We start from the raw sequence: 18,081 nt of genomic DNA, 5'->3' as shown, positions 1-18,081 counted from the left end.
TGCCCTGGCTCTGCCCCACAGGCTGGGCTGTAGGCTCTGCAGACAGCTCCAAATGCCACGTGACAAGACCTGTTTCAGATGAGGGACTGCCCATTTTGTGGAGATCAGGATGGTGAGACGCCTGCAGCACTTCCGAGTAAGAGCAGCTTCATCTCCCCTGTGATCACCAGTAGTTTTTTGTTGGATTTGTTTATTTGCTCTCCAGAGTCTGAAATATTTTCCAAAATATAACTGAGTCACACACTTCCCTGGTGTTGTCATCCCATTTTCATGGAATCTTGGAATGTTTTAGGTTGGAAGGGACTTTAAAGCTCATCTTGTTCCACCCCTTGCCATGGGCAGGGACACCTTCCACTATCCCAGGCTGCTCCAAGTCCTTGGACACTGCCAGGGATCCAGGGGCAGCCACAGCTGCTCTGGGCACCCTGTGCCAGGCCCTCCCCATCCTCACAGGGGAGAATTTCTTTGCGATATCCCATCTAACCCTCGCCTTTGGCAGTAGGAAGCCATTCCCCCTTGTTCTATCCCTCCAGGCCCTCGTCCTGGCCCTTTCCAGCTTTCTTGGAGCCCTTTCAGGTACTGATGCCCAGGTTCTTGCTCAGGCTCCTTCTGAAACAAGCCCTGGAGCAGCATCACTGCTTCTCTTTGAGGGGTTGAACAGGTACCACGGGTAAACTGTCCAAGTTCTTCCTTTGCCAAATGGGGGAGATGCTTAAGTAGCAGAGGTTGGGTTGGGTGCTCTGGGGCTTTTCCTGCCAGGAGGGACAGAGGACATCCAATCCCCCCAGAGAAGACCACCCCTAATTTGAGTGGAGATGAACTCAAAACTGCACTCCATGGTCTTTTGCAAAACTAAGCCCTTTCTGAACGATTTGATAAGGATCTGTGCCTGTAGTACAGGAGCAGGCAGTGGCAGACTTCTGCCTGGAAGTAAGACCTTAAACCTGTCCCTTGAATTTGTGTTCTGTGCAGTTCTCCTCCATGAGAACTGACCTGTGCATACAGAGGTGCTGGGAGTCTGCTGGGGTGGTGTGGGGATCTCCTCTTCAGCAGCTCTTGATCCTTCATGGTAGCTCTCAAGAGCCAGCTGGGCTGGATCTTACGGTCCCATGTTCCACACAGAGGCCTGTGCTCCCTGCTGTCTGAAATTAAGGAGCTTCTTGCAAACTCGGGCTTGGAAAATCTCAGAAAAACAAACTCAGGCTAGGAAATGGGAGATAGCCTCTTGTCAGAGGGTTTGGGCCTTGTGTTTCCTGCTCTGATTGTATACCTGAAAGCTTGAGGCAAAACTCTGATTTCAGCCGTTGGCTGTAATGGAGCAGCAGTGGCTTCTCCTGAGGCAGCAATAAAGATAAATGATGCATTCATTTGTGTGATATATTTGGACATAGGATTCTATAAATACATTCAGTTATCAATATAGTTCGTCAAGTGCCTTCTGAGTGGCTGGAAAACAGCTTCAGGAGTGTCTCTCTGGGCTTCTCTGTGGAGCCCTTCAGCACAGCGTGGACCCATTGCTTAATGGGGCAGGAGAGATTGCAAGACTTCTCTGCTGAAGCCTCTAGGAAATACTCTTGCCGGGAAAAAATGTGCATTTTTGTGCTTCTGAATATGAAATTGTTTGAGTGACTCCTGTACCATCAGATTCTTGCACTAGTAAAGCTGAAAACAGAGTAAAACCAGCTGCTCTAAAGGCTGGCAGCTGTACTTGAAAAGACAAAGCATTGAGCTGTTTTCTCAGAGTTTTGGTAGTTGGGTTGGGGAGTTTTATTTGATGTCCCTATTTTTTCTGATGCCCTTTCCTTTTGTCTGCAGGTCTGGGCCCAAAGAAGACAGCTGTCACTGAGGTGAGATATGTAAAGCTGGGTTTGACAATCCTGTATTGAGAAATGAGAACACAGAATTCTAGGAAACTCTTCTGCCTGCCTTTTGTGAGCAAAACTGCATTTCAAAATACTGATGAGATTACTACAAAATTGATATCTGTTATTTGGGAGAAATAAAATTATGGGCATGTCTCTGGGGTCCCTTCATTGGCATCACCGCAGGCACAGAAGGATGTGGAGGGATTGTGCCCATCATGTGGCCAGTTTTGGCTGTGTGATCCACAATGCCTCTGCATCAGTGACTGAGGGCACCTCTTCCACACCAGCACCTGGAGGTGGTAACTGGAGAAGGCATGTATTGGGCATCTCCAGGACTCTGTGGTGGGTCTTACCCACTGGGGGGAGCAAATCAGGAGGCTGTGATTTGTGAAGCCCTAAAACAGGGGAACATCTCCAAGGACTCATCTTCTCTTGTAGATATTCCAGGTCACAGGTTCTGAGTCACTGTTACTTTCTGAAGCAAAACTCTTCACAGTTGGCAGCAGGGAATCTAGTAGGAAGCTCTGTGCCTGAAAGCTGTTCCCTGAAACCCACACACATGGTTTAGGGCATTGTGTTCAAATGATTTTTGTTTGATCATATTTTTTTACATCCCCCTTCTCATTCCTCACCTGGGCTGATGAGCATTTATATGCATGAGCAGCAAAATCTTCCCATAAAATTGCCTGGAATGTGACACTTGATTATTTTGTACTGGAATATGGGTAGTGGGAAGCTCAGCTGCTGTGGAAGTTGGTTGCATTGTTCAGTGCATAAATAGGGACATTTTTCTTGCCCCAGAAACAGCCACAGGCAGAGCAGGAGACTGGAAGAGACTTTTGTCACTGCAATTCCTAGGATGGCGGTCCCTTCCCCCTGCCTGTGTCTGCTCATCACGTTTGGAGGATGATGGTGAGCCATTGGCAAGGCAGGACAGCACAGCTTGGCTTGCATGGAGTAAGATCCAACGGGTTGGTAGAAAGAGAGGCTGAGCTGTGCTGCTGCTCACAGCTGCTGGAGGAGGAGTGCTCAGAAGTAAGGCTGGCCCTGCTAATAAAATAGGGTAGGGAATGGGATTTTTGAAGGAGAACTCAGACTGCCCCTTAGTACGAGTAGTACAAGCAGATTGACCAGAAATAACTGCAAGCTCTTTATCAAAAGCTAAAGTACAAAGAACTTAGTCTGAGCAAAATTATCCATTGTCTGCTGGAGCCATTGGTTTGGAGCTGGGTCTGTGCAGCACTCAAGAGGGACAGGGATAGAACAGTGTCACTTGGGAAGTGACCTTGGATCTCTGCATGCTGCTCAAAGGAACATACCAAGTGTAGCAATGTAGCAAACCCCAAAATGGTGCTGGTCTCTCAGCAGCGTTTCTAGCTGTCTGGTGAGCTCCAGGATCCATGGGGATCAACTGGCTGAGAGCTTGGCTGTGGGTGCAGTGTTGACTGGTGGTGGAGTAGAGAGTTTCTAAGGCTGCAAAAGGAGCTGCAGGGAACTTCCCAACACCTGGTTACACCAGGCTGTTAAAGGAGCAGCCACAACCTGCTACTTCCTGGACTGGCAAAGAAAGGCCTAGGCAGACTCAGAGGTGGGAGAGGAGAAGGGGACAGGAGCAAGTTTATTGTCACCCTGAAGTGCTGGCAGTCTCTAGCATTTCTGTAAACTTCAAAATCTGTGGAAGAGACATTCCTGTGGCTCACTCTCTGTGAGCTCAGCCTTGGAATTATAAACAGATGAGATCTTGCTTAAATGGATTTATCTCCGTGTGAGTGGGGCTGGGCTGTGGCTCTGATCCCTCCAGCAAAACCCAAGGTGTCAGTGTGACACCTGAGTGCGTGGGATTTTAAGAAGAAATCTCTGTGACAGTTTGATTTAATACATCACTATTTTAAATCAATGGGCAACTGCAGCCAAGCACCAGGGGAATCTTGGCAGCTGGATCTTTTCCAAGCTCAACATCCTCGCTGAGGGCTCTGCCCAGTGAGCAGTTGGGGTGTCAGGTGGAGTGTTGCTATTCTAATTCAAAAATTGAGGGGTGGAAGAGCTTCAGTTTCACCTGTTGGCACTCTGCAGGGTTTTCTCCAGCAGTACCATGATCTCTGTGTGCAGTACAGTGTGGGAATGTGGCTGTGCTGCTCTGCATGTGCCTGGTGGCAGCTCAGCCTGTGCCCTGAGTGTCTTTGTGCTCTCCTTGCAGGGCCCATCACTGCCAGGACAGCCGGGCCAAGGAAAGAAGATTGGCCATCGAAGCGTGGATGCTTCTGGGGAAACCACCTACAAAAAGGTTTGGGTTTGGGGAGTGGGGGATGGCACCCAAGTGTGGGTGACAGGCTGAGAGAAGTTATGACCCAGTAGTTATTAATCTGGTTGAGATTTTTATGTAGCACTCTTGGACAGCACAATCCTGCAAACAGCAAATCTGAAGCCCTAATTCACCTCTTCAGCAGCCGGGTAAACTTGGTTAGCAGTGTGTGGTGCCTGAGATGACCCCACAGAAGTCACAGACATGACTGTGTTGTAATGTAGGGGGTGTTACTGTAATTATCTGCTGTGAAATGCTCGCTGATTGCTCTTCTCCTTTGCCAGACCACCTCATCCACTCTGAAGGGGGCCATCCAGCTGGGGATTGGATATACTGTGGGCAATCTGAGCTCCAAGCCAGAGAGGGATGTCTTGATGCAGGACTTTTACGTGGTGGAGAGCATTTTTTTTCCAAGGTAAAGAAGGGAAAAAGAATGAATGCATGAATTATTTCTTTTCCTCTCACTGATTTTTTCAAGAGAGCTTCCATCTGTCTTTAGATCAGAGATGCATGCTCTGAATGTTTTCAATCTGCTCTGTGATATACAAACAGAAATGTTATACAGTGGGAGATGTTGGAATCTGCAGTGCACTGCCCTGCAGGAAAGCACAGTGCAAGATGCAGAACTGTGCACTCCAGTTTATTACCCTTCATATGAGCTTGTCTTTCTAGCTGTCCATCTAGAATCTCATTCACAAAATCATACCATGTTTTAGATGGAAAAAACTCCTTCTGGAAGCTCTCTAACTGTGAATAAACAAAGCTCATAAAAGTTACGTTCTCTGTATAAATATATTCTGCTTGGCAAGTGGTTGTTCCTTTAATTTCTGGAAATAGATTTTGGCAGATAGTTTAAAACCTATTTTCCTGTTTTCCTACCACAGAAGAAAGGTGGTGGTTGTTGTTCCAAAGATGTCTTTTTGCAAGGATCAGTGCATCTGAAATACACAGTAGCTTTGGTGTGACTGTCCATGTGTGGTGAATGGTAACAGGCCCATGTGTGTTCTGTGCAGTGAAGGCAGTAACCTCACCCCAGCTCACCACTACGCCGACTTCAGGTTCAAGACCTATGCCCCAGTGGCTTTCCGATACTTCCGAGAGCTCTTTGGGATTCGTCCAGATGATTATTTGGTATGGATGTATTTTTAGATTTCTGTCTTTTCCTCCTTTATTTACCTTTACCATAAGGGTGGTGAGGCCCTGGCACAGGGTGCTCAGGGAAGCTGTGGCTGCCCCATTCCTGAGAGTGTTCCAGGACAGGTTGGAGGGGCTTGGAACAACCTGGTCTAATGGAAGGTGTCCTTGCCCATGGCAGGGGATGGAATGAGATGGGCTTTAAGATCCTTTCCATCCCAAAACATCCTATGATTCCCAGTCTGAGTTTGCTGAATGGCAGCTGCCAGCCTGTACTGGAGGGAGGCCACGACCTGCACACAGTGTGAGCTGTGTAAGCCCTGCAATGGGCTTCCCTCTCTGGTCCTTGTGGTAACAATAACTTACTGTGTTTACAAGCCAAGGGAGTTGTGTTCTGCTGGGTGCGACCCTGTAATGTCCCCTGCGGCTCAGGGGACAAAGATGGGAATTTTTCCTTGTGTACTCACTGGAGAGCTATGTGAGTGTAGTTATTTTAATCATCTTAAAAAGACAGAATAAACCACAGCTTGTTCTTGTGCTTCAAAAGCTCCTCAGAGCTGGAAAGGCTGGTTTTCAAATACCTTGGAGTACAAGCTGTTGAGGCTTCAAGTGCACTGTGGTTGAATTTGGGCCCTTGCCTTTATATGACGTCTTATTCTCTGTGAACTGAGGAAGGAAACACATCCACATCCATGAGTGCACACCCTCCCCTTCTGGAACAGTCCTTTCTGTGTGACTTCACCTGTAAATGGGGGTGATGGCAGCTGAACACCTGTGCCAGTGCCTGGTAGGAGGCTAACAGTGATCCCCTCCTGTGCCAGCCAAGATAGTGGTGCATGATAGATGAGTGTTCAGAGCTGAGGACAGGCAAGGAGTTTACCTCAGTTGGAAAGGTCATGGTTCTGATTCATTGTTTCTGCTTCTCTTGATTGTCTCTTGCCTGCCACACCACCAAATGCCTTTAATTATGCATGAGATGATTAACTTGATCAAGTCTGGAATTGTTAATCTGTGCAGAGCTGAAAGCCGTTTTCATTACATAATGATGAGTATTTAATTTATTGCTCTGATCACCTCCCTTCCATGCCCCACCTCCCTCTCCCCATCTCACCTCTCACTGGGCAGTTCTGTGATCCTGCCCTGGACCCACCTGATCCCTGCAGTACCTGGGTGGTCTCTGAGCTAAAAAGTGCATCTGCCTGCTTTGCTTCCTCCTTTTTTTTTTCCCCTTTGCTACTGGGCAAGTCCTTACTTGAGGACCTGCTCTTTGCATCCTGATGACTAGACATGTAGTCCCAGTTCAGGTCCCAGTGCAGAACTCTTTGCTGTGCTTGAGCAAGGCTCATCCCTTTTGATTGCATACCTCGCATAAGACCTGTCACATGTTTTCAGCAGGATTGATGGAGTGAAGTGTGGCTGTAAAAATTCAGCCAGGTTGGATGGAGCTTGATACTCGTCTAGTGGAAGGTGACCCTGCCCATGTATGGAATGAGATAAGCTTTAAGGTCATTTCCAGCCCAAACCATTGTGGTATTCTGTGATTCAGGCACTGGCTTTTGCAGGGAACAGGGGAGCACAAGGCCAGGGGAGGCTGCTGAGAACAGCCAGTGTGTTCTGTTCCCTCCAGAACAATGATACGTGGTTCCCTGAGCAGACTATGGTGTCCCCTGAAATCCTCTATGTCCAGCAGTGTGTGCTGGGCTGTGCTCAAAGAGCCTGAATGTGATACGTGCGTGCAGGCACAATGGGAACAGATAAGATGTCATTATGAAGGCTGGATGTTCCTGAAAGCAGATGATTAGTTGGATACTGAGCAGTTGGGATGCTCTGAACTGTAATCTTAGTCTCTAATTATAAATTGTCCATCAGTTTGGTTGCTCAGACCTAACCTATAATGCATTTGAGCTTTGCTACCCCTTAATCTCCCAGGGAGATGACATGGTGGGGAAGGCTCTTGAGGGCATAGAACTCAAATCTGCAATAAATGGGGGATAAAACATCACCACCTTTTCTTTTTCTCGCCAGTATTCGTTATGTAACGAGCCTCTGATCGAGCTGTCCAACCCTGGGGCCAGCGGCTCCCTCTTCTATGTCACCAGCGACGATGAATTCATCATAAAAACTGTGATGCACAAGGAAGCTGAATTCCTGCAGAAGCTCCTTCCTGGATACTACATGGTGTGTATCACCCAGGACCTGGACCCAGCTCAGCTTTTCTGTCATGGCCGAGCATCTCACAGGGCATGTCCTCCACCTGCGTATTTTGTGGCCTGCCCCCATGCCAGGGACAGTGTTAACAGCATGTCATGAAGCCAGTCCCAGAAGCACAAATCCTACTGATTATTTGCAAACTCTGTGGGTAAACATGAAGCAGATAATTGTGCCATAGTTTGGAGGCATGTTCTGGCCTCAGAATGGCTTCCCAGACGTGTGTTTCTGAGTGTCCTTTTCCCAGAACTAGTTAATTCCTCTTCACGTGGCAGCATGCATCTGCCCCAGCCTGCATTTGGGGGTGGCTGCTGATTGCAATCATAGAATAGTAAAGCTCTTAAGGTTGGAAAAGACCACCAAGATAATCAGGTCCAACCTTCAGCTCAGCACCATGATGGTCATCACTAAACTTTGTCCTCAGTTGCCAAAGACACACATAATTTGAATGCTTCCAGGAATGGTGACTCCTCCACTGCCCTAGACCGCTTGTTCTAATCCTTTACAACCCTTTCTATGAAGAAATTTTTCCTAATAGCCAACCTAAATCTCCCCTGGCACAACTTGAGGCTATTTCCTCTCATCCTGTCCCTTGTTCCTTGAGAGCAGAGCCTGACCTCACCTGGCTGCACCCTCCTGTCTGGGACTTGTGGAGAGCAAAAGGTTCTGCCTGAGCCTCCTTTTCTCCAGGCAATAGCACAACCACCTTGGTTTTGTGGGGAAGGCACTGCTGTCCCTGAATTCTTCCCATTACTGCTGTTTGACATTACTCTGAGGATTGTCCTGATTCCCACTGGCTGCAATTCCAAGCTGGAGGCCTCCATGGTAGCAGTCAGCTTTGCACATCAGTCTGGCAAGACAGGATATTGAGACCCAGAGACTCGCATTTGGTCACGTAAATTGGACCCAAACGTGCTGTTTAGTTGTAAAAACCAGGAGCTGGTCTCCCTGCACAACTGTGCTGTAGGTTCCAGCTTTATGGATGAAGACTCTTGACATTCAGTTACAATGACCAAGGATTTGTTTGTTGTGAAGATGCCAAGGAGAAGGTGATGAGAAGCAATGCTGTGCCCCAATCTGTGCCCCATCTGCCTGGTGCAGTGGGTTTATGTGATCCTACACTGGTTCTGTGAAAATCCTTTCCTCGCTCAGTATTTACTGGGGAAAATTTACCCAAGAGAGACATGGGATGTCTGTGTGTTAGTGACAGCCAGGCCAGGAAGAAACTCTTCCCTGTGAAGGTGGGGAGGCCCTGGCACAAGTTGCTCAGAGCAGCTGTGGCTGCTCCATCCCTGGGAGTATTCCAGGGCAGGCTGGACGAGGCTTGGAGCAACTTGGAACAGTGGAAGGTGTCCCTGCCCATGGCAGGGGGTGAAACCAAATGGTCTTTACAGTCCTTTCCAACCCAAACCATCCTGAGATTCTGTGAATCACTTGCTTTTGCAGGTAAGACTCACATTCCTGGACAGGATGAGTTTTCTTGGAAAGCACTGCCTGTTGCCTAACGTGTGTAGTAAATCAGGTGTGGGGTTTTGAGTGGGAATGGAGTTGCACTGTTAATCCTGCTGTCACCAGTCAGTGAATTAAACTGAACTTACCTGTCTGATGCAGAGTTCTGAGCTACCTGTTGCAGTTTTCTAGTGTCTGTGGGTTTTGTGGTGCTACCTTTGATCACCATGCTGATCCTGGGAAACCACCCATAGCAAAGGAGTCAGGGAAAGGAAGCAGGGTGGTTTCATCCTGAGTTACTTTAAAGCTGTTTCCATTACCTACCTATGTTATTTTTTGGCACTCTCCAAGAGGGCTCACTGCTGTGCCTAGGTGGGTGAGCTGAAGGGAATGAAATTTTAATAGTCACGTTTCTGCTGTCTGTCAGAACCTGTCAGGTCTGTCCTTCCTGCTACAGCATTCAGAGAAGTTCTGTTTCCTTCCCAAATGTGCCCAAAGCTGAACAAGCAAATCCTGCCTGTCATGTCATTCCTAATTATTCTGCTGCCGAAAAAAAGGAGATGACAGCAGAACAGGATATCCGTGCTCTCTGGTTGACTGCTTTATAAAGCAACTCTGCAACAGGAGGAGAACATTTATGTTGTTTTGTTTAAAAAACAACCCTGTCCATGGTTTATTCTGGGCCAGAGAATAGCTCTTCTGACACTTGTGGAGAGATAAAGAGAGCTGTTATTTTTAAGCCTGAAGTTCCCACTTATTGTGTTTATTTCTCTCCCAGTTTGGTTTCCTTTTTTTAGCTGCTGTACTTGGGGAAAGCAGGGGATTTCAGGATTTGGTTATTTGCCCAGAGAGTGCTGAACATCTCAGTCCCTGTATTTTCAGGTCCTAAAGTCACTGAAATGCAGCACTTCGTCAAATGTGCACACCGATCTCCTGTTAGGTTCAGAAAACCTCTCAGCAAAGAATCCCTAGTCCAACTGTTGACATGTTTTCTGGTGAACACAAGCAGGAATTTTCTGCTCAAATGACCTTTGTCCATGCTTTTTTCCACCCTTGCTACAGAATCTGAACCAGAACCCCCGGACACTGCTGCCCAAGTTTTATGGACTATACTGTGTGCAGTCCGGGGGCAAAAACATCCGCGTGGTCGTGATGAACAACATCCTGCCTCGGGTGGTGAAAATGCACCTGAAATTCGACCTCAAAGGGTCGACCTACAAACGCCGGGCATCCAAGAAGGAAAAAGAAAAGTCCAGCCCTACGTACAAGGATCTGGACTTCATCCAAGACATGCCCGAGGGCCTGATGTTGGATGCAGACACCTTCAGTGCTTTGGTGAAGACGTTGCAGCGAGACTGTCTGGTAAGGAGGGGACAGCTCGGGGACAGGGTAAGGAGCCTCTGTGGCTCTCGAGCATGAGAAAGAGCAATTCCTGACTGAGAACCTTGCTAATCTGCTGACCCCAGAGCAGGATCAATCCTTTCTCCTGCCCTTTTCCCCGAAAGCCAAGCAGTGGAGTTGGATCTCATGGCAGCCTCTGAGGACTGAGGCTGTGCTCCTCTGTCTGGCATATCACACTTTTGCAGCCTGCTCCACTTGTAGCTGTTCTGCTGGAGCATTTTCCCAGTCACTGTGCAGAAGATAAAATGGTGTTGTTTGCAAACCTTCAGGCTTTTGGTGTGATTGTGGGATGGCCAAACTGTGCAGTCAAGCCCAGAGGTGACTGTTGGTTCAGAAACTTTCAGGATCTGTCAAAGGAGTTGTTAGTGGGGATGTGAATGGGATGCTTTGCTTTGATTGCTTTGATTCCATGCTTTGGGGTCTGTATTTCTGCTACTGGCTTGATATTTTGTCTTTGTTCTTGAACTCAATACTAACTTGTAGGTATTGGAAAGTTTTAAAATCATGGACTACAGCCTCCTGCTTGGGGTTCATAACATAGACCAGCACGAGAGGGAGCAGCTGTCGGAGGGAGCCCACAGCACGTCGGATGAGAAGCGTCCCGTGGGGCAGAAGGCCCTGTACTCCACAGCCATGGAGTCCATCCAGGGAGGGGCTGCCCGGGGCGAGTCCATAGACACGGATGACACGTAGGTGAAACCTGAGCTCGCTTGTGCTGCTGGGAGGGCCAGAGGTGGAGGCTGGAGTGGGAAATCCCTAATGAGGCCCACAGGAACTGCTCAAGGGAGCAGCTGTCCTGGCGTTTTGGTAGTGCTGCCATTGTGGTGGGAAAGGGGGAAACCAGGGTGGGAAATAGTTCTGTAAGGCTCTGGCCTCACAGCAGTCTCTCTTCTTAGGCCAGGCTGTAGGCTGTCAGCTTGTGTAACAGCCTCTAAACATCCACCCATGCCCTGGGGAGGAGACACTAGCTCAGTTCTAGCTCAACACCCAAATACTGGAGCAGAAGTAAGGGAGCAGCCTATCCCTAGGAGCTTGGAGTTCTCCATCACTCCCACCTTTGGAATCCTTGGCAGTTCCCTGAGGCCATCCCAGTGGAGTTAGCAGACAGCAGTGTAGCCAAGTGCTGGAGTCACTGGTGGAGCCGGAGGCTGGGAGTTGCCTCAAGCCTGTGCTTTGCTTGATCTGGGGTTCTGCCTGGCTCCCTAGCTCTTGGGTCAAGGAATGGTGGAGTTTGCTGCTTGCTGCTGTCTGAAACCAGCTGCTGTGGGTTTGACGGAAGGTCAGTCCTGAGAGCTGAGACAATACCATGGTGTTTCCAGTCCTTCAGGTAGCATCAATAATTGCAGTGGGTGCTTGAAGGAGTGTCTGGCACTCCTGTGCTTTGGTTGTGTGCTGGTGCCAATGGTTGCTGCACCTTTGGCAGGATGGCATTAGTGTGGATGGGACCGGGAATGTCTTTGTCCTTAAGGATTTACTGCTCTGATGGTAGACAACTCTTGCTGACCCAATAAATAACCTGGCCACCAGAATAAAGTAGGCAGGAAAAAACTCCATGACGCTTTCTAGCCCAGGCAGAGCTGTGCCACACGATGCAGGTTCTGTCATGATAGTGGTGTTTGGCCGTGCAGGCAGTGACCCTGGGACACCTGGGGTCAGGCCAGGTCAGTCAGTGACTCCCGTGGTCATGCACAAAGTCACACCGGTTTTGGAATGTATCTGACACCACACCAGAACCCCTTAGCCTGGCTGATGTTGCCCTTCCCCAGAGCTTGGGTGGTTACAGGTGCTCTGGCTGAGGCTGCACTTGCTGAAGTTCTGCTTTACCTGCAGGATGGGAGGGATCCCAGCAGTGAACGGCAAAGGAGAGCGTCTCCTGCTGCACGTAGGAATCATAGATATCCTGCAGTCATACAGGTAGGTAACCTGGCAGCATGGCTTTTCTGGCTGGTAACATGTCTTTTAGTACCAAATGAAAGCAGGGGGGATGTCCTCTCCTGGAGACTGTGAGGATGAGTAGATATGGCTACCTCAAGCTGGCCATGGTCTTCCATTATGTCCTTAGAACAGCTGGGTACACACAGCCCTTTGTCCAGGATGATGAGCTGCTCATAAAGAAGTAGTTTCCCACCTCAGTGTGGGAAGCTTATCTCCAGAGGTGGAAGGTGCACCTCTTCCAGTCCAGCTCCTCCTTCCCTGTGGTGTTCCCAGGCAGTCCTGACTTGGCTGGGGAGATGCTGGAGAAAGCTCAGGCCTGGTGGCATTGGCAGCTCAGGGATCTCCCCCATAGGGTATGAAAGGGGGCTTGGTACAGAGTGCATGCTTGAATCTGTATCTTTATTTTTCTCTCCACTTCTCCTTGGAATTAGGTTCATCAAGAAGTTGGAACACACCTGGAAGGCCCTTGTCCATGATGGGGTGAGTGCCTGTGCAGAGGCAGGAGTTGTCCAAGCCTCACAGGATTACCTAGGGGCTGTTTATAGAGCCTGACCTGGCACAGCTGATGGAAGGAGCAGTTCTCGCCTTTCATTTCTTCACAGCAGGGTGGTGCCACTTATTCCCAGCCAGGTTTCCTTGCTCAGTCCAGCTCCTCACATACTGAGCTGTTGTGCTCACAGCTTTCCTCCCCTGTTCCTATCTGTCCCTCTCTTCCTGCCATGACACCAGGAGCACACACCCAGGTGTTTTTGTTCCTGGGCTGTCAGGAGCCCTGTGCTGTTCTCTTTGGTGACTGGCTGTTCCCACTTCAGCAAGCTCTCTGCCAGCAAATCCCTTTCCATGTTTCCTTGCTGGCTTCATTCCTGCAACAGCCAGGTGTGTCTTTCTAAAAGAACAACCTTGGATGTGGAAACCGTTTTTCAATCTTGCATTTCCTGGCTTCCCTTAAAGTGGCAAAGGAAATGTGGAGGTGCCAAGTCATGGGAGCACAGTCAAACATCAGAAGCAGAAAAAGCTTCAGTTTTACTATTTTAAACAAAAATATTTGAGATGTATGGAGACCTTTGGCTAAATTTGGGTGTCTGTATCCAGGTGTGCTTATAATGGCAACCACCAAAGGCAGAAGAAATTTCATGTATGCAATCAGGCCAGTGTTTAAAAAAATCCAGGAAGTCTACAAAGGAATAAAATCACCAAAATCCATTATAAAATCACAGCAAGAATATAATCAAGTGAATCAGAGGCAATGCTTCAGGGTTATTTATAGCATTAATTAGAGTGTTTCAGTTAAGCCTTTCCATTTTAAAGCTCTGTCAGTGCTAAATGTTGGAATAAAAAACTTGTGTTGGTTGTTACAGAAATTCTGTCTTGAGGGATCATTTTAAAATTAAACAATTGCTTCTTGCTGTTGTAGGACACGGTGTCAGTACACAGACCCAGCTTTTATGCAGAGAGATTCTTCAAATTCATGACCAACACGGTGTTTCGAAAGAATTCCTGTAAGTACCAAGTTCAGGGGCTGCTCTGCTGCGAGGCTTTACCTTGGCCTTGCTGCTGCAGACCTCACAAGGAGTCTGGGTTGGAGCCTGAGCAGGGTTTTCCACTGTGGTACAGCTGAGAGAGCTGGGGGTGTTCAGCGTATAGAAGGCTCTCAGGAGACTTTAGAGCCCCTTCCAGTGCCTAAAGGGGGCTTAGAAAAAGGAAGGGGAAGGATTTTTTTTATACAGGCAGATAGTGACAGGCAAAGGGCAATGTTTTGAGCTGGCAGGGTTAGATTAGAAGTTAGGAAATCAGAGACTGGTGAGACTCTGGCACAAGTTGCCCAAAGCAGCTGTGGCTGCCCTATTCCTGGAAGTGTCCAAGGCCAGGTTGAACAGGGCTTGCAGCAACCTGCTGTAGTGCCCTTGTTCCTGCCCATGGAGGGGGTGGAATGAGATATGGGTTTTTAAGGTCCCTTCCAACCCCAAACATTCCATAATACAGAGCAAAACTAAGAACTGCCAAGCCCTCAGATTGTCACAGCTTGCCTTGGTCTGCTCAGGCTCCCACCCAGTCCCTGCACCTGACCTGGGTTCAGTCCAGGAGGGATGCGTGTGAGGGCAGAGCCTCTCCTTGTGAAGAGAAAAATACCTTTGGTGTGACAGTAGCTGGTGGTGGACTTTCTGTGTGCCTCCCTCCCCCAGCTCTGAAGTCCTCCCCCTCGAAGAAGGGGCGCAGTGCCTTGCTGGCTGTGAAGACGGCGGGTCCCACCGCGGCGTTCTCGGCCAGCCAGCTGGCCTCCGACAAGGATGACACCCAGTACGACCTGCGGGCGGCCAGGAGCTACCCCACGCTCGATGATGAAGGTGACAGCCCCGCTCAGGGTAGTGGCTCTGTGGTTACCCTCTCTTTCCTAGCAGTTCCTTAGGATCCTCCCTTGTTCTCATCGAGTTCCCCACTGTGCACCGACTGCAGATCTTTCCTCATGGATAGCTCTTCATTGCATGTCTTGCTGTGCTTTGCAGGTGCTAAACCTAACCAGGACAGGGAAGAAGGTAAGAGTGCATTGTTTTGTTGCAGCACCAGCAGATACTTGATGCAACACCTCTGCATCAAAGGAGACCAAACCCCTTCTTTGCAGCACTCTGGGGTTCTGCAGTAAAAATGGTCACCTGCATCACTGCTGCAAGACAGCTGCTGCCATGGGGCACCATAAGTCATAGCCCAAAAGCCAACAGAAAGTTGCATTTTCTACCCGTGAAAAACAGTGGGGGTGTGGGAGTAGCGACTGGGAATTGCAGCACTCCAATGACAGTGTTTGGGCAGTTATAAAAGGCAGGATCTTGCCAATGGAAAACAGGAATGGGCTGCTTCTGTGCTGCCTTTCCTTCTTCCATCTGGCTGCATTTACAGCTGAGTGCTGGAGGACAAGCTCCTCCAGTGCATGGGTATTGGATTGTTCCCTGTGCACTGGACACTCAGTTCATCTCTTAATTCACTTGGATATTTATCCCTGGTGATCCAAGCCTTTAATCCAGCTTTGGTCACCATTGAGAAGTCTTCATTGGAATTCTATTTCCTGCCTGTTGTGCTGGAAGTGGTGCTGACTGGCTCTCTCCAGAGGATGTCTTGGGAGAGCCCATCATGATCATGGAACCAACTAAACTTCCTGCCTGTCTGTGGTTTGAGTGCCCAGTCCCAGTGTGGGTGTGCAGGTTCATGGTGGAATAGTCTCGCTGTTGTAGGGGCTGGTGTAGGTGAAATGTTGGTGTTTGACTTAATCATCTCCCTGCCTCTCCCCTGATCCTGCTCTGGGCCAGCAGGCAGGCCAGACCTGCTCCCTTGCACTCCTCCTTCCTTTGAAGAAGCTACCACGGCCTCCATAGCCACGACACTATCGTCAACATCTCTGTCTGTTCCCGAGCGATCGCCCTCGGAGACCTCTGAGCAGCCCAGGTACAGGTGAGGACACTTTCCCTGCTCCCACTGGTGGTGAGTGGCTGCCATTCCTCTCCGTGCTGCAGATCCCAGCAGGCTGCCCTACACTCTAGAATGCTAATGACCGATTTTAATTAAATCTCTCCTGGGAGCAAGCAGACACAGCTTTGATGGGATTAATTATTGCTGGAAGAAGTGTCAGCTGTTAAGTAGAACATCTCCCTCATGGAATGAGGAGGTAGATTTGGGGACAGTGCAGGATTTCTGGCTTAAATTGCTCCTCCAAACTCTTCTGTTTTCTTTCTGCAGGAGGCGTACACACTCCTCAGGGCAGGATGGCAGGTGAGAATTCGGTCTCTTCTTGTCTCATCTTTTCTCTGCTGCATAGAAACCTTATGTTTATCCCTGTGCAAAGGTCTCTTAGAGGGCTGAGTGGGAATTTCAGCAGCTCCAGGATTTTGGCATGGATGCTGAACTGCTTCTGCAATCAGACGATCCCCATTTCTTACACAGAATTTTCCTTGCAAAGCAGATCTCTTAGTGCTTTGAAAATACCACAGTTATTTGATAGGAAAGGGGAAAACAGTGTTGTCCAAATTTACCCACCCAGCCAGCACCAGAGTCAAGAAAGGTCATTCAAGTCCCTTTAAGCAAGTCCTGACAGCAGGAACATTGTTCCTCTGAGCATCTGCTTGTGGCCTGGGCAAAGTGAAAGGGCTTTGACTTTGTAAGACACTGAGCACCCTCAGTCCTCACAGAAGTAGCTTCCAGTGTTTTCAGAGCTCTGAGGCTTTTTCCCTCCTGTGGTGTCTCAGAGCCAAGGGCAAGGTAGGACAGAAATGCTGTGCTCCAGAGGGCTATCTGATTTTAGAGGCTCATATAATGAAATTATTATGCATTATTGTGGAATTATTTTGCACCACTAAAAATCACTCCATTGCCCACGTCAGCAGGATCTGCACGAGGAACCAGCGGATGCTGCTGGCTCTGCCCTCGCTTTCCAGGACATTGTGTAGGTGTAGTAGGCTTTGAAATGACATCAGAGACTCAGTCCTGGGATGTGCCATAGCCAGAGGAGCCTGACAGGCTGATGTCCTCTCTCCCTGCAGTCAGTGTTTGGTGTTTGGAAAGAAAGGTCATTGGAAGATGGGGGTTTGCCCCACATTACAGACATCTGCTGCTGTTCCAAGCTTTGAGTGATTTGCTGAGTTTTGTTGACATGCCCTGTGAAAAAATTCCTTTCTGTGGTATTTCCCAATGAAAATACCTCTGGATGCTGCATGTTGCTGAATCCTGGTAAATTCCTGTCCTTGGAGGGCAGGGACCTGCTCACTGTGTGAAGTGTCAGGGACTTGTGAAGCACCTCATATCCTGCAGAATCCAGTGTTAGAAATTGCTGAAAATTGGAGACTTAAACCCAGACCCCAGTGGTGGGGCCCATGTGGCAAATGCAGTGACTTCATCCAGGATAGTTCAGACTCAATGGTACCTCATGGAGGAAAGAAGCTGCTGTAGTTGTGACTGCTCATCCAGAAATAGGTCGGGTGAATCAGAGTGACCTGGAGCGTTCAGGGAGCTCAGTGCCTTGGTCAGAGTAGATCTGTCTGTCACAGATTTGCCAGAGCTACCGACCATCTGCAGGTGTGGCCACCCTTGCTGTATTTTGCCTAATTTGTCCCTTTCTAGTGCCAGTGCCTCCATGTGCTCTTCCTGGGAGAGTAGGGCTCTGTGGACTTGTGGAGATCTCTAGGATCCCCTGGTGAAAACCAGTTTGGACATAAATTTATTAAAGCAGGAATTTACATTCCTGAGCTGAGATGGAAAAAACCTTACTCAGTTTGCTCAAGAATGTGTCGTGCCTCTGGTTATCCTGGTCTGCTGGGGTCTACTCCAGGTTTTAGGTCCAGACCTGTGAGGAAGAGTTCCTTGAATGGAGCTGGACAGAAGTGCTGCCCACTGGCCCTAGCTCTGGTCAAAGTCAGCCTGGAGCAGGGCAGTGCTGTCAGTGAACCCGGAGCTCAGCCCTTCTCTGACAACTGCCCCTTGGCTTGGCAGGCTCCTGCTCCTCCTTCCTATGGGGACAGTGGAGCCAGCCCTGCTGGCACAAGTAATTACGTTAATAGCATGAGGTATTAAAGTGAAGGTTGTCAGAAACAGTTCCAGAGTGTGAAGATCAATCTGATCTCAACCTTGGAGCAGTTTTGGTCTGGTGGGAGTCTTGGAAAGGGTCAGAGGCTCTGGCCTGGTGCCAGGCTAACTCTGGACACAAGTTTTCCCTGGAGGCCAGTTCTCTTTGCTCCCATCCTCCATCTAACAGTACCTGTCTCTCCTGCAGCACTGGCTGTTAAATTCCTTTGCTCTTGTCCTCTT

General features: G+C 48.9%; 1 protein-coding gene across 10 annotated transcripts in view; it reads left to right on the top strand.

The window, feature by feature from the left end:
• The window catches only part of PIP5K1C (phosphatidylinositol-4-phosphate 5-kinase type 1 gamma), a 47,936-nt gene that overhangs the window by 23,675 nt on the left and 6,180 nt on the right, over positions 1-18,081 (top strand). For 5 of the 10 annotated variants that reach the window (XM_014884379.2, XM_088179188.1, XM_088179189.1 and 2 more), the window contains exons 2-14: positions 1,816-1,847; positions 4,063-4,149; positions 4,452-4,582; positions 5,181-5,298; positions 7,327-7,479; positions 10,021-10,320; positions 10,843-11,048; positions 12,190-12,273; positions 12,726-12,774; positions 13,709-13,793; positions 14,478-14,639; positions 15,597-15,735; positions 16,021-16,053. In XM_014884379.2, coding sequence (XP_014739865.1) covers positions 1,816-1,847; positions 4,063-4,149; positions 4,452-4,582; positions 5,181-5,298; positions 7,327-7,479; positions 10,021-10,320; positions 10,843-11,048; positions 12,190-12,273; positions 12,726-12,774; positions 13,709-13,793; positions 14,478-14,639; positions 15,597-15,735; positions 16,021-16,053 — 1,579 coding nt within the window. Of the gene's footprint in view, positions 1-1,815; positions 1,848-2,756; positions 2,778-4,062; positions 4,150-4,451; positions 4,583-5,180; positions 5,299-7,326; positions 7,480-10,020; positions 10,321-10,842; positions 11,049-12,189; positions 12,274-12,725; positions 12,775-13,708; positions 13,794-14,477; positions 14,640-14,798; positions 14,829-15,596; positions 15,736-16,020; positions 16,054-18,081 lie in introns of those variants that run through there. The other 5 variants (XM_088179186.1, XM_088179187.1, XM_088179183.1 and 2 more) reach the window with 2 other exon arrangements.

This window comes from Sturnus vulgaris, chromosome 26, assembly GCF_052056855.1.
Source record: "Sturnus vulgaris isolate bStuVul1 chromosome 26, bStuVul1.hap1, whole genome shotgun sequence".
Taxonomy (NCBI): domain Eukaryota; kingdom Metazoa; phylum Chordata; class Aves; order Passeriformes; family Sturnidae; genus Sturnus; species Sturnus vulgaris.
The sequence above is the reverse complement of the archived record's forward strand: the minus strand, read 5'-3'. Positions and strand labels throughout refer to the sequence as shown.